Genomic DNA, 14,251 nt, shown 5'->3' with positions numbered 1-14,251 from the left:
AAATCACCAACACACAAAGGAGATTCGAGCTACAGATACAAAAAATCGGCCCTTGAGGCGCATCAGAGAGGCAGCACCTCAATTGCCGTATCGCAGACGCCATTGAGCATGCCTCGCAAGTCGCGGCCGGCGACGCCCAGCATGATGCTGGGCCCTCTTGGAGGACCAAACTCACCCCCTCATACCCCTACCACCACCGTGCCAATGGCGAATCGTAAGTTCGCTGCACGACACTTGCCGCAATGGCATCACCAAATCATACTGGATGACTCCAGCATTCAGCCTACTGGCAATGGCCACGAATTCAGTTTTACGCCCTCTAATCGCTTTGCTCACTTGTCACCCCGCACTTCTTCCGAAGACTCCTCTGAGTCTGATGAAGAGGATGAATCCGAGTCCGAACCCGAATCTGAACAACGCCAGGTACCTCACGTAAGACCTAGGACCAACGATGACGAAGAAGACGACGAAGATGAAGACAGCGATGATGAAGACGAAGATGAAGATTCAGACGACACAGAATCGGAAGACTCGGACGACGATACGCGTATGCGCTTTGCTCCTCCGGCCCCGGCTCCAACGCCTACCCCGGTGCCAGCATCCGTGTCCGCTTCCATGTTCGCTCCGAGGTCTGTGCCGATGCCGGCCTCCCGTATGGCCGTCGACAGCAGTTCTGGAGAAGAATCGGATGAGGAGGAAGAAGATGAAGACGAAGACGAGGAGTCTGACTCTGATTCGGAATCAGAGTCTCTGGCCACCCCTCCTATCCAAGAGATTCACCACATTGTCACCGCTACCACCACCTCGACTGTCAAGGCGAATTTCACACTGGAAGAGCTTTCCGACTTTGACCCAATGGATCAAGACCGCAGCGGCACCATTGCCCCCTCCGGCTTCTCCTCCCCGTCATCTGCTCGCTCTCGCTCACGGGCTCCACCACCTAAAGGGCTCCCTCCTGGCTTCACTCAGGAGATGAGAAATCTCGGATTCGATGGAAGCAGCTCCGAAGGCTCGGATAACGACCTAGATGCCGATGAGGCTCACCGCGAGTTTGTGCGTATGCAACGGGAGCTGAAGATGCGCAAGCGGCGGGCCCACGGATCTAGCATTGGCAAGCGCACCATATCAGAACGTAGCGACTCTGACCACGAAGATATGACACCCCTCGACGCAGACGATGTTGGCTCCAGCGCACGCAGACTCCGGCGACGCTACGGGGACAGCCACAGGCACAGCTTTATCCTATTCCAAGACCCACCTCCGCCTCGTATCGACGAAGTCGAGGAGCCCGAGAGTGAGGTCGAAGGCACTTTATTCTTTTGTGACAGCGGCACGCTGGCGCGAGAGCTTCCCTACTACTCCATCGAGATTATGGAGTACGAGAGTCCCAGCCCTAGTCCTAGCCCATGAGCGGGCCATGATTGCCTGTCGATTTCAAGGCACTCATTATACGTTTTACAACAACCATGAATAATAACCACAACGATATACAGCGTCTGGTCTCGTCTCTTCGCCGCAGCACGAGGCCTCTTATCGGCGCACACTGATGTTTCACGACGAGCATACAGGGATGATGGCATAGATTGACGACGATGACGGATTGACGACCAGCATCTTGTTTTTTACATTTCTGTTACGGAGCAGCACGAGTGATGGATGATTTTGTGCGTGTGTGTTTTGGTTTCCTATGATAGACTGGGTTTCCATAGAAGAGCCTCGCAGCTCTAATGAAATGTTTACTTGCGCCATTACCCATTACGCTCCCGGGCCAACATGCCAGTGCTCCCAAGCCATTCCCACGTGTCTAGTGTCAGACCAGAGTACTTCCTGGATTTCACCTGGCTGTGGCAACCGCTCGCCAACCTCGACGGCAGGACACCACTGCCATCACAAGTCATACGCCGCACCAAGCCAATGCCGCTGGTAGGGAGGCGTTTCTGCCAAGCGGGGAGGGGAGGCGAAACTTTTCATGTTCAATCATGGGCCGGGACTCATGCCTACCGTACCCAAGGGCGGTGTGTTTGATAATGGCGATGGCGATGGCACCGGGAGCGATGGGTGATGACGTGCAGCGGATCAGCGGGATGAAATGGGAGGGCGACCTACGGATGGGAGGCTACGCTACCGCGCCAGCGTGCCTACCCAACTACCCTACCTTGGGCTGGCTGGGTCTGGGCTGGCGCTGGGTTGGAGGATGGCGCGGATACTCGGGGAGGGGGATGGAAGGCAAGAAGGGTCCGGAAGGGGGACTTTGGGAACCACCACCTTCACGGCGGGAACGGGGGTGTTGGCAATGCCAAAATCGTGAGGCAGGCCATGAGCGAATGACATTGAGCAGCGTGTTCGGGAGGCGACATCACTTTGCCTCTTTATTTTTCGGTGAGCAGCGGGGTTTTCATTGGATTATCAGCACCTCTGTCTTTTTTTTTTGTTTACGAGAGCAAGATACGGAGTACGGAGTGCGGAGGAGCACCTAAGGTACAGAGGATCATGCGTAGTGGGTGAGGTCGGGTACTTTGCTTTTCCCTCGTCATTGGATTCGGGGAGGGAAGAAAGTGGGGGAGGCCCGGGTCGAGTCTCCGGGTGATTTTGAGGCGGGGTCCACCGATTCGCCGGCCGAATTCATGAGACGGGGTGGGATTTGCATGTGTTTTTTCTTCCACGCTGTGTCTATGCGTCTGCGAATTGCATGTGTACAACTATACTAAAGAATCGAATGATGGCGAATAGGCAGGGCCAGCAAGCGCATTCGCTTACAGCGGTTCAGGTATGATACTCGACTCCCAAGAGTGCGAGCCTTCCTCCAACGACTGAATGGCACAATAATACCTTATAGCAAGGCGCGATAGCGGGTAGTTTCGCTTTTTCGGTGCATTTTTCGTCCCTAAGAATCTTTGGTGACGAGCGATGTAACTCAAAGGATAGGTCGGGTACATTTCCTGTACCTCAAAAATTAGAGAGTTGCGAGTTTGAGCCGATTTCCTTCTTCTGCCCGACTTTTCTACCCGATTGGACTTCTCACGTATATCTGTGAGCTTGTGAGCCTGTGAGGGAGGCTACGGCGCTACGCTGCGCAGAGGACGGGGGTGGGAAAGCACCGGGCCGGGTTCTGGGGCCGGAACGAGGGGCGGGGAAGGGGGACCGTGGGAAACGGCGGTCAGTGAGTGGCTGTGTGGGTCGGGTCTTTTCTCTTCGTCTTTCACATATTGGTACGCTAATACTCACCTTGGGCTAGTTGGCGGGTAGTCTACCACGAGATCTGGACAAGGTTGTGTCTACCAAGCTTTTCTCATCTTGAGGCCATTGAGCTTGACTATGAACTTGACTATGAACCTGGTCGAGGAAGAGAAAGGCTATTCTATAACACTGAGATCTCGAAGTTTATCTCAAAAATGACAGTGTCAATAGCAATTGGTGTATACTTGAACAGTGTGATTGTCTGATAAGTATGTGATTCTGTTTCATTTTTCTATCCGTTGAGAGCCAGAAGAAAACTGGACGAGGGTTGGCCCAGGCCAGCCAAGTAGGCGGAGCCGCTCTCGCTCAGTCTTTGATCACGCTTGCTCAAAATCGCCTTGATAAACCACCTCAACCTTCTAGTCCCTCCGACGGGCTACTTCGGAACCTAACACCTTTCTACCAATACGCCTTTTTTTAATCCCTCTAGAACCTGCCCTTTTGAGTCCCAGCTATCAAACACCTCTCTAAGCAAGCATGCCCTTAAGAACCTGGACCTGTTCCAGAACCTTGGCTCGGCTCGTACCACCCTTGGACGCCCTCATCTCGACGCTCCTCTCATAGTCAAACGTCTGCGCAACATCCTCCCCAAATCGGCTGTCAATAGCCTGCAATTGCTCCAGCGAGAGCTCGTTCATCGGGATACCGCGCTTCTCGCTCTCGGCGACGCATCGGCCAGAAATGTGGTGCGTCTCGCGGAAGGGGACGCCCTTTCGTACGAGGTAATCAGCCAGATCGGTAGCCAGCATGAAAGGGTCCAGGGCAGCCTTCATGCGCTCTGGCCTGACGGTCAGAGTGACGAGAATGCCCTGTGCGATCTGAAGACTATCAGAGATGGTCTTGACGTGATCCAACATGGGCTCCCAACTCTCCTGCAAATCCTTTTGGTATGTGCTGGGGAGACCCTTCTGGGTCATCATCAGGCCGGCCATGTGGCCAAAGGTTCGACCAGCCTTTCCGCGCAACAACTCCAAGCCATCCGGGTTCTTCTTGTTCGGCATCAACGAACTTCCAGTGGAGTACGCATCGGCGATGGAAATGAAGCCGAATTCTGAAGAGGAGTACAGGATGAGATCCTCGGCCCATCGAGAAGTATGTTGCATGAACATGCTACCCCATTGCAGGAACTCAGTGACGAAGTCTCTGTCGCCAACGGCGCCCATGGAGTTCCACAGGAGGCCTGTGAAGCCCAGCTCCTCGGCCATCATATCGCGGTCGATGTTGAAGCCGTTGCCGGCGAGAGCGCCAGCACCGAGCGGGCTCCTGTTCACGCGCTTGGAAACCTCGCGCAGACGGTCGAGATCACTCTGGAAGGCGAAGCCGTACGACAGCAGGTGCTGCGACCACCGGACCGGCATGGCGCGCTGGAGATGGGTATATCCAGGCATGAGAATGCCACTATTTGAAAGATCAGCAAGGGAGGTTGCCGGATTTGCGGGGTGATACTCGGACTTACACCTCCGCCTCGGCGCGGGCGGCAATCACCTCGATAAAGGCGACCAGGTGGCTCTCAATCTCCTTGATCTGGTTGTTCAGCCACAGGCGCATGTCACAGGCGACCTGCTCATTGCGACTGCGACCGGTATGCAGCTTGCCGGCGATGTCCTTGCCGATGATCTCGCCGAGCCGGCGCTCGTTGGCAGTGTGGATATCTTCATCATTGGGCATGATGACAAAGGTATCAGCCTCCCACTCCTTCTGCACCTCCCGGAGTCCCCTCTCGATTTCGGAAAACTCGTCGTTGGTGATGATGCCGGACTTTGCGTTGGCGCGCGCAAACGCGATGCTGCCGAGGATATCCTCCTTGAACAGGAGCTTGTCGTATCCTATACTCGCATTGTACTTGAGCATGAGGGGATCGAGGCCGCCTGTTCATTTCTGGGGTTAGCACAGCTGCAATTGAACTTGCCAATTGAACTTATTGGGGGAAAAAACAGCTTACCTGTGAAGCGGCCACCCCAAAGCATGTTCTCTGCAGGCGTCTTTCCGGGTGCCATGATGACTGCGTTGGTATCTGGCGGGGGGGTATATGGGGTATCTAGAGGGGTTGAATTGAGTAACTTCAAAAAAGTTAGCTAAGAGCTGCTCCGTATCGGAGGGAGTTCCAATTTATGTCTGATTACCTAAGAAGTGATAGAGCTCTGTATTGGTGAGTCATTCAGGGTCACGTGATGGTATGAGTCGACGAAAGTCACCTGGTACCTTGAGATAGCAATACCTATCACCACCGAGTTCACGAGGGAGCTGCCCAGGATTACCTCTTTTTTTATCCACCATGGTCAAGTTCTAGTTCTTATCTCTTCCATGCCTTAGCATTGAAACAGTTGGGCCTTGATCATTGCACCTGTTGCGGACCAGCCACGCGCATCGTCAGCGCGTGCAATGTCAGCAACCGCAAGGTCAGCACATACTGATCTTGACCTTTCTACCATCTCTGGTGGCACTGGTACGCCGTTGCTGCCGGCACTTGGTGATGGTAGTCGTGGAAAGGGCTCTGAGAGAGGATAAGGGGACTTCTACCTGTAAGTCGCTGGTGCCTTTTAGGTTGGCCTCTGAAGCAAGGAAAGAGGGAGAGATTTCGGAGCTTGACTCTTGACACCGTTGTTAACTGAATATGATACTGGACTTTATGACATCGAAGGGGGCATTATGCCCTATCTTAGTTCTTGAAATTCAATCACCTATAGAATGCTAGCATGTACGCCTTGAACGCCAGTATACTCTCTTCAGCCATGTAGTATCTCCCTCGATTCATGTGCCCCTTTTCTCTCCTTCATATCCAAGTACCCTTGTGTCCTAGCTACCGCAACATGTGATCTCATCGAAGCTAGACATAACTCACGATATCAACCTCCTCCACCCAGAAGAGGCTCTCTTCGTTTTCGCACTAGTACTAGTAGTCGCCGTCGCTTGCGCCGTCGCCGCTTGAGCTGCGGCAGCCTGCCCCCGATTCTGCCGCCCCGTCGCCCCCTCGTACCATCCGAGAGCCGCGTCCAGCGGCTCAAACGGGTCCCACGGCCGGTTGACGGGTTCGATAAGCACGTCGGCCATGAGGTACTTGCTCGCGTTCGCAATCACCGTCTCCACGTCGACGCGCACCCGGAACCGCTCCAGCTCCACGTCGACGCCCGCAGGGGTCGGCCGGAACATCGTCTGCAAGTCGTCGAATGAGAAGGTGACTTCTGGTGGTTCTTGCTGTTGGTTCTCCTTTGCTTTTGATGAGCTCGTACTTTTTGCTTGGTTCTGGTTCTGTTTCTGGTTCATGCCCGGGAAACGAGGCGGTAGCTCGCGGGCGTGGAACCCGGCTCGGATGCCGTCCGTGGACCCGAACATGATGAGCAGCCGGGACCCGTCCGTCCGCGCGAATGTGACGGCCCCGGCGAGCTGGCCCGCCGCCTTCGGGATGCGGAAAGCAATCGTCTTCCCCGTCGCCGTGTGGATCAAGTCCCTTCCGGAACCCCTGCTCGACGTGCACGCCGCCGGCCGGTCCCCTCTGTCGGCCTCCTTGGAGTGCACGAGGTTCAGCACCGAGTACTGGTCACGCGGCGGACCCTTTCGGAGCTGGATGATGTGCTGCGGAAACACACCCTCCGCGTCCGCGACGCCGTTGAACGTCTGCCGCACGTAGAGCGTCTGCTTGTTCCCCCGCTCCTGGACTTTGGCGAACTGGTTCACCCGCACGCGGGCGAATTGCTGATCTCCGCCGCTCGAAATCTTTTTGAGGTAGATTGCTAGGAAAGTAGAGTCTTCGTAGTCCGGCGGCGCGGGACAGTCGAGCGCGGCGACGAAGATGTCTTGGTCGCGCAGCGTCAGGGGTAGATCGATGCGCAGGCCGCGGTTGCTCATGAAGTACGGCGGCCGCGGCTCCCAGTCCTGGTAAGGCATGATGGAGTTGGAGTAGGCGAAGTTGACCGGCGACTTGGCCAGCAGGCCGTGGTAGGTCTCGGTTGAGGCGGAGAGGTCGACCCAGGCGAAGAGAGACTGGTCGTCGGACTGCTTCATGATTTCCTCTTGGAGGCGGAGGAAGGCGCGGTCGCCTTCGCCGTAGAGCATGGGCATGTTGACGCCAAAGAGGCCCATCAGGCAGTAGGCCACATCCTCTGGTCTCGTCGTCTGCCGGTGTGCTGCCCAGGACATGCGCTTGGCGAGGCTCGCTGATTCGAGGGGTCTGAGGCCCGTGAGGATGTCTTCGTCTATGCCTGTGATGACGGATAGAGGCCTGCTCAGCGTCGTCTTCTCTCCAACTTTCACCCAGTCCTCGGAGAAGAAAACCATCTCGGCCGGAGCGATTAGTTCCTGAAGCGTCCAGCCGCGCGTGAACCACCGGCACGAGGCAAACGCGCCGTCGGTCTTGACAGGGTCGACGGTGGCAGGGACGCCAGAGAGGTAAGTGTAGCAGACTTCTGACTTCATGTACCACTCGTACATGGAATTGATGGCCTCGGAGAGCTCCGCGCTGCTGCTTTTGTCGATGCAGCATGAGTCGATCCAGACGTATTCGAGGCCGTCTGCCAGGGTTTGGATGCAGCTATAGCGGACCTTTTGGAAAGCTGGCTTGGTGGCGGCATTTTCGTTTCTAATATCGGCGTAGATGACTTCGTTGTCGCCCCAGGTGTGCGAGAGAATGGCGTACCGGGGGAGCTGATCGGGGTTGAAGTCGACGAGCTGGAGGTTGCTGCTGTGTATGGATGAAGCTTTGATTAAGCGCATCTTGAGCTTGCGATGGCAATTCGATGTTGGAACTGTGGATGCTTAGTCCATCTGGGGTGACTTTCAAAGAGGCCAGTGGGTTGGTGGGACTACATCAACATGTCCTGAACGTGGACTCCCAGCTGCATCAACGGACCGACTTTTGATCATTGAATTAGAGTGGTGATGAAGTTCAAAGGAGCGCTACTGCATAAGAAAGAGGCTGTGTCAGAAAAGTCATTGGATTCGTGAAGTCGAAGTAAGGCTGCGCTATCCGATCGTCATGTCTGCTCCCCCTGCTCTATCATTATGGAGGACGGGAGAAAGTGGTGTAACATCGGATATTGCTTCGCCATTGAAACTGCATTAGGCAGGTAAGACCACCTATCATCTGGTCATCCCAAGCGCGTGGGTGTAAGATTCCCAGGGTGTCTCTCAGCTCTGCCCCTAGTCACCACAACGGCACGACCCTCGCATTTCATACACGAGGCGCAATCGCTCTGGTTGTAGGGCTGCGCCGCCCACACCAACTCGTAGAGCCTTGGGGGGGCGACCCGGGAGAGACATCTGTCCCCTGCCAAGCGAGTCTATTCCCGTAAGCACCAATGGCGATCGTTGTCGATGTTACGGTTCTGCCTGATTGTGGATTCCTGCGATGCTGTGCCGCTGTTAGTGCCACCTTGGTAGTGCTCACGCGCACTGGAGGCAATCTTACCTGGAGGGAGAGTTTTACATGAAGTGGAAAAGGAACAAGCGCTCGTCATCTCAAAAGTCTGTATTTTATCATCTTCTTCCTTTGGTCTCTCTGTTCAACATTGATCTATCTTCCTTCAACTTTTCCTCAATTATCCAAGTCATTCGTAGTGACTTACAGACCGTACAGCCGTGATATCCAACAATTCAGTAATTTCGTCATCTTACACCACTACCTAAGCAGACCTCAAAATCAAAGATGTCGGAACAAAAGACTGCTTCTCCCCCAGCGATCGACATTCAAGAGCCGGCGCCAGCCTATGAGAGAGAATCACCAGTGACATCTACTGTGCAAGGAAGCGGTCCTGCCCCTGCCAGAGAGATGCCAGCGAACCTAGTGCAGCTTGAGTAAGTGTCTCCTAGAACACCGTCACCTTCTTAGAAAATACTGATAAATTGGGCAGACAACCAGCAACACCAATGCCCGCTCAACAAAAGGGCGGTCCGACCATTACCCCCCTCGCGAACCCAGCGACCGTCACGCCGTTGCACATGCTGGGCGACGAGCCGCAATGGATCGACTGCCCCTTTTGCAAACAGCGGACGCAGACGGTCATTGCAAAAGAGGGTACTGCCATGCAAATGTAAGTTAATTTTGATCATATGGGAGTATTTCATGAACCAGTTTAGCTAATACACGGACTTCCTCAGGGTTGCCGGTGCTCTGTGCTGCCTCCTCTGCATCTGCCTCACATGCGTGCCCTGCATCGCGGGGTGGTGTGAGGACATGCACTACACTTGCTCAAACTGCAAGAACAAGGTCGCCACGAGGCCATACGACGGGACGATCCAGGTCTTCTCGCCGCAGCCTGGGGGCGGTCTCGTGCCGTCGCAGTATGCGCCTGTTGCACCGCCTGTCGCGGAAAAGCAACAGACTCCGGGTGCTTGATCCAGATCTGCAAAGTGTGCAGAACTCGAACGTGGGTTGTGCTCCAGGCATCCAGCTCGATCTACAAGGTTGTGGATGTCAAACCCCGGAGTCTGGAGGGGTGAAGGAAATTTGATTTGGTCTGTTGAACTTTGGTGATGGAGATGAAGAACTTGCAAGTTGGAATTGCCATATCGGTGGTCATTATGCAACCCCGTAGATACCCTAGCTAAATAATCGCACGAAACTAAACATCCTATAGCTCAATCCGCGAAAGTAGGGGCTTCTTCCCCTTTCTGATGATGTCAAAGATCGACTTTGCCTCTTCTATTCAAACCTGAGCTCTTTCAGCTTGTAAAGCTCGTCGGTTGCTCGGTGCAACTTGTTGAAGAAGCCGACGTTCAGCAACAACCAAGGGTTGTCGTTTCGAGGAAAAGTTCTCTCCATCAGGTATTGTAGAATTGCATGGGCTGAAAAATCTATTCTCTTGGTGATTGCCAACCGGGTGTACTTAGTAGAACATGGAATTCTGATGCGGAGGTTTTTTACAGTTAAAAAGAAACAGACCATCAACGAATAAATTGCAGAGTTGACTGAAACCTAAACGTCAAGCTGAGTCCGATCATGCTGTGTGCAAGCCCTCTAGCCTATCTTTAGCCACGGACTCCGAAAGTACCGGCGTTGAACCGAAGGGCTACTCCGGATGAGCTTCCCGGGTAGCTCCGGTCGGCCGCAGTATCGTCTGTCTTCCGGCCTTGTCCAAGGTTCATCATTTTCGACTGATCGATCACATAGACAAACCCAATCTATTTCCCGCCGTTTTAGACAACCCCAGCACGTTCTTAAGTCCGGTGCCATGGGGCGTTCGGCGCAACGACAGTATTCTTTCATAATCCCGAGAGAAGCGGACATTAACAGTGGGAACCGCCGATGGTCGCGGCCCATTGTGATGTCCAGGCCGAGCCATACGAGCTCTTTGTATATCGTTTGATTATTGAATAGTCAGATATAAAACCTCACAATTTTGCGAGAGGTTTATGTTAAGATGAGCCAAGTTACCAGCATCACCAAGAACAACAACTTACAAAAAATGTCTCGCTCAATTTACTTAGGTGCCGATGGCCAACTCACCATCAAGCAAGTCACGGAAGACTACACACCTCAAAAACTTCAAGCCCTTGTCTCAATAAAGTACTCGGGCATCAACCCCTGCGATCTCAACTTCTTTCACGTTGGCCTCAACTCCTTCGTCACCGGCTTCGAGTTCGCCGGCAACGTCGAGGCAGTCGGGCCCGAATCCACCCTGCAAATCGGCGACGCCGTTCTCGGTATCTCGCCCGTCGGGTTTCCCCAAAGATCTTCGGCTTGCACACATCAAGACAAGGCCATCGTCGAAAGTAATCTTACCTTCAAGCTGCCTCCCGGCCTCGCTCTCAAAGACGCCGGGGGCCTGGCTCTCACGACGCAGACCGCCGCCGACGCCATCTTCAACATTCTCGGTTTCGCCTTCCCCGCCGCGGGCGTCACCGGGACTGATGGCACCGACAAGCCGATACTGATTTGGGGCGGGGCCAGCAGCGTCGGCGTCGCGGCCGTTCAGCTCGCAAAGGCGGCAGGATTCAATCCCATCTTCACGACTGCGTCCGTCAAGAACCACGCCGCGCTACAGCTGCTCGGGGCTACACATTGCTTCGACTATAAGAGCCCCGATGTGACTGGCGATATCCGCGCTGCTGCCAAGGATATCGGCGTGAGCCTGACTACCGGCTTCGATACTGTTGGCAGCGGTCTGCATGGCCCCAACGCCGACCCTGAGACGTCTACGCCGACGCTTCTCCGCAGGAGCTTGTCTGGAGGCGTCGAGGAAAAGTCTGTCAAGCTTGTGTGCACGCAACCCATACCCCATGATCCGGCTTTTGGTTTCTGCACGTGCTACCGGCCCGTTGGTAGCGTCGGTGCCATGGGTCACCCGCAAGACCCTGAATTTCCGGTTCGCTTGCGTAGGGTCATGGAACATGTTCTGGACTCTGCCGAAAGGGCTCCGAAGCACCCCAATATTACTGTTGTCAAGGGTGGCGAAGCCGGGTTACGGGAGATCCAGAGAGTGGCCTATGGCGGTGCTTCGTTGGAGAAAGTTGTGATTGAGCACCCGATCTGAATGGGTCGAGAGATCGATGGGGGAACTTGCACACATAAATGTCCCATATACGGAACGAACTGATCGCTTTGAAAGATTCGACTTGCCCAAATAATGCTACTGACTATGTGTAATGCGTATAGCCTTAGGTTTCGCATGGGAGTGTTACATGTTATCAACTCGTCTTAGAATAGCCATGAGAACCCCTTCCGGTAAATCTTAGCAAATGCGCTCTTCTTCCCCATCGCTACCTCCTTTTCCCTTCTTTCTGCCTCGACCGCTGCTCTCTCCTCGGCAACGGTCTCTGCTGGCACGCCCGTGACCAAGTCGGCTGTCTCAGCCCGAACGCGATGGGACTTTTTGAAGATCTTGTACCCAAAAATGCAGATCAGGTAGACAGGGATCCCAATGTACTGAACGATGAAGTTCTTGTAGTCGAAAGTGCCGACGAACACTTCGATACCTTTAGTCAAGGTCAGGACAATGAGGAAGCCGAGGGCGGCATAGGAGCCCCAAGAGCCCAGAGGAGCGCGATACGGGATATAGGCAGCATCGATTCGTTGGGCGGTGCGGGCGCGGCAGAAGAAGATGTGGGAGACGAGAATGGACATCCATGTAAGCAGACCTATGGTACATTACGCGTTAGTGTTGGTCTTTTCATTCAAGCATCACGACAGACTTACCAAAGACAGTGACGACGTTCGTCAAGTAGCCAAAGACGGTTGCGGCACCGGAGCTGACAGACATGTACGCCAGACAGCAGAAGACACCACATAGACCCAAAGCCACGAAGGGCACGCCGGCCTTGGTAGTCTTGGAAAAGATACGAGGGGCTTTGCCATCGACAGCGATGCCATACAGCGTGCGAGACGAGATGTAAATGTCCGAGTTCGCAGCTGAGAAGACAAAAACTACGAGACAACCGTTGATGACGTGATCGAGCCCCTTAATCTTGGCAATGGTGATGGCCACCACAAACGGCGAGGCCGCAGCACTGGTCTTGGCCTTAGCTGCGAAGACGAGCTCGGCGCTGTTATAAGGGACAACCATGCCCAGCAGGAAGACGGAGATGATGTAGAAGAAGACGATGCGCATGAAGGTCAGGCGAATAGCCTTTGGCATGCACAGACGCGGGTTCTTGGCCTCGCCGACTGTGACGCCGACGAGTTCCGTGCCGGAGAAGGCGTATACGGCGGCCACCATGGCGCTCCAGACCCCGAGAAGACGGCCCTGGGCACCATCGACCTTGTACTCGGCGAAAGCACCCGGGTCGGACCAGTACCTGAAGCCGGGACGGTCGCCGGTGGGACCGCCTCCCACGGCGAGGATGAAGAGCAGCAGGATGACGCCAATCATGATGACCACTTTCAGAGATGAGAGCCAAAACTCGAACTCGCCAAAGGCCTTGACGCTGATACTGTTGATCAGGAGAATCAGGACCAGGGCGATGGTGATGAAGACGGTCGGGTTGACGCGGTCCCCTACCCAGAACTTCATGATCAGGGCAAAGGCAGAGAGTTGGTTAGGCGTGGCGAGGAGGTACTTGAAGAAGTAGCAGTAGCCCGTCGCGAAGCCGAGAGCCGGGTCGACGAAGCGTGTCGCGTAGCCGCCGAAGCCGTGGGAGAGGGGCATGTAAGAAATGATTTCGCCGAGGGCGGCCATGACGAGGAAGACGATGCAGCCGACGATGGAGTAGTCGATGAGGATGCCGGCTGGGCCTGCCTTGACTAGAGCCGAGCCTCTGTAAATTGGTGAGTTAGAACGAACGCCAGGGCGGTCATTTTTCGTACGGGGAGACAGCTTACGTTCCAATCAGCAATCCTGTTCCAAGCGCACCGCCAAGCGCAATCATCGTGACATGGCGCGTTTCGAGACGTTTGTGAAGTTCATAGCCGGGCTGGATGTATGGATCTTCGACTTGGCCGATCTTCGCACTTTGTTGATGGCACAGGTTCTCCAAGCCCGCAGGTTCCATCTTCTCTTGGTCCATCGTTGACTTGTCTGAAGTTGGACTGTTAAATTGGCGTGTCTACTGCTGCAAAAATGGCAACATCCAAATTTTTGGAGTGTTGTTTCTCGACAGAAACTCAAAGAGTTTACCCAAGTTGACCAGTTCCTGTGTCTCTATGAACCCAAAAGCACCAGGCCGGAACAGTCAGTGTTATATCAAAGTCTTATAATCGGATCCTTCGCTTTAGTCAATTGCCAGATAAGTCCTTGACACCCCAGTCTTGGTCACTATCTCGAGTCCGTGGGTCCGGGGAAGCGATTCGGGAGTGGGTCCCGAGGCGTCGAAAACGCGGGGAGAAATCCTCGGATTGTCAACCCGCAAGCTGGTATCAGATAGTCAACTGACTCGGACAAGCCCCTATCTAGAGAACTGGAATGTCGCGGAGTCTTGTTCAAGTTTAGTTGATAAGAGTCTCGCCATCTAACTTGGGCTTGTTGCAAGGTTTCTCCTGGCGCCTTCACTACCTGAGTACCTGCATATGGAGCTACGTGTTGAAGCCGGCTGTTGGCCGTCGTCGATGGGACGATTACCCCGCGGGATTAGATCGTCTCTATCT

General features: G+C 54.5%; 6 protein-coding genes across 6 annotated transcripts; 3 read left to right on the top strand and 3 right to left on the bottom strand.

Moving 5' to 3' along the window:
• Nucleotides 1–108: 108 nt before the first annotated feature.
• CPAR01_07332 (uncharacterized protein) lies at nt 109–1,410 on the top strand (the record flags this gene model as incomplete). Its single annotated transcript, XM_060491601.1, has 1 exon — nt 109–1,410. One exon carries the CDS (start codon nt 109–111, stop codon nt 1,408–1,410), a length of 1,302 nt encoding a protein of 433 aa, XP_060350475.1.
• Nucleotides 1,411–3,704: 2,294 nt separating this feature from the next.
• Nucleotides 3,705–5,234, bottom strand: CPAR01_07331 (argininosuccinate lyase; the record flags this gene model as incomplete). The annotated part of the gene is made up of 3 exons (XM_060491600.1): nt 3,705–4,635; nt 4,694–5,105; nt 5,180–5,234. The coding sequence occupies 3 exons, from the start codon at nt 5,232–5,234 to the stop codon at nt 3,705–3,707; spliced, it is 1,398 nt and encodes a 465-aa protein (XP_060350474.1).
• Nucleotides 5,235–6,075: 841 nt separating this feature from the next.
• Nucleotides 6,076–7,947, bottom strand: CPAR01_07330 (HET domain-containing protein; the record flags this gene model as incomplete). Its single annotated transcript, XM_060491599.1, has 1 exon — nt 6,076–7,947. One exon carries the CDS (start codon nt 7,945–7,947, stop codon nt 6,076–6,078), a length of 1,872 nt encoding a protein of 623 aa, XP_060350473.1.
• Nucleotides 7,948–8,878: 931 nt separating this feature from the next.
• On the top strand, nt 8,879–9,568 carry CPAR01_07329 (uncharacterized protein; the record flags this gene model as incomplete). Its single annotated transcript, XM_060491598.1, has 3 exons — nt 8,879–9,027; nt 9,084–9,263; nt 9,331–9,568. The coding sequence occupies 3 exons, from the start codon at nt 8,879–8,881 to the stop codon at nt 9,566–9,568; spliced, it is 567 nt and encodes a 188-aa protein (XP_060350472.1).
• A 1,069-nt stretch (nt 9,569–10,637) lies between these two features.
• On the top strand, nt 10,638–11,705 carry CPAR01_07328 (uncharacterized protein; the record flags this gene model as incomplete). Its single annotated transcript, XM_060491597.1, has 1 exon — nt 10,638–11,705. One exon carries the CDS (start codon nt 10,638–10,640, stop codon nt 11,703–11,705), a length of 1,068 nt encoding a protein of 355 aa, XP_060350471.1.
• A 164-nt stretch (nt 11,706–11,869) lies between these two features.
• Nucleotides 11,870–13,674, bottom strand: CPAR01_07327 (amino acid permease; the record flags this gene model as incomplete). Its single annotated transcript, XM_060491596.1, has 3 exons — nt 11,870–12,309; nt 12,368–13,425; nt 13,490–13,674. The coding sequence occupies 3 exons, from the start codon at nt 13,672–13,674 to the stop codon at nt 11,870–11,872; spliced, it is 1,683 nt and encodes a 560-aa protein (XP_060350470.1).
• Nucleotides 13,675–14,251: the final 577 nt, after the last annotated feature.

The sequence above is a fragment of the Colletotrichum paranaense genome (assembly GCF_030867605.1).
Source record: "Colletotrichum paranaense strain IMI 384185 chromosome Unknown Scaffold_5.1, whole genome shotgun sequence".
Lineage (NCBI taxonomy): Eukaryota > Fungi > Ascomycota > Sordariomycetes > Glomerellales > Glomerellaceae > Colletotrichum > Colletotrichum paranaense.
The sequence above is the reverse complement of the archived record's forward strand: the minus strand, read 5'-3'. Positions and strand labels throughout refer to the sequence as shown.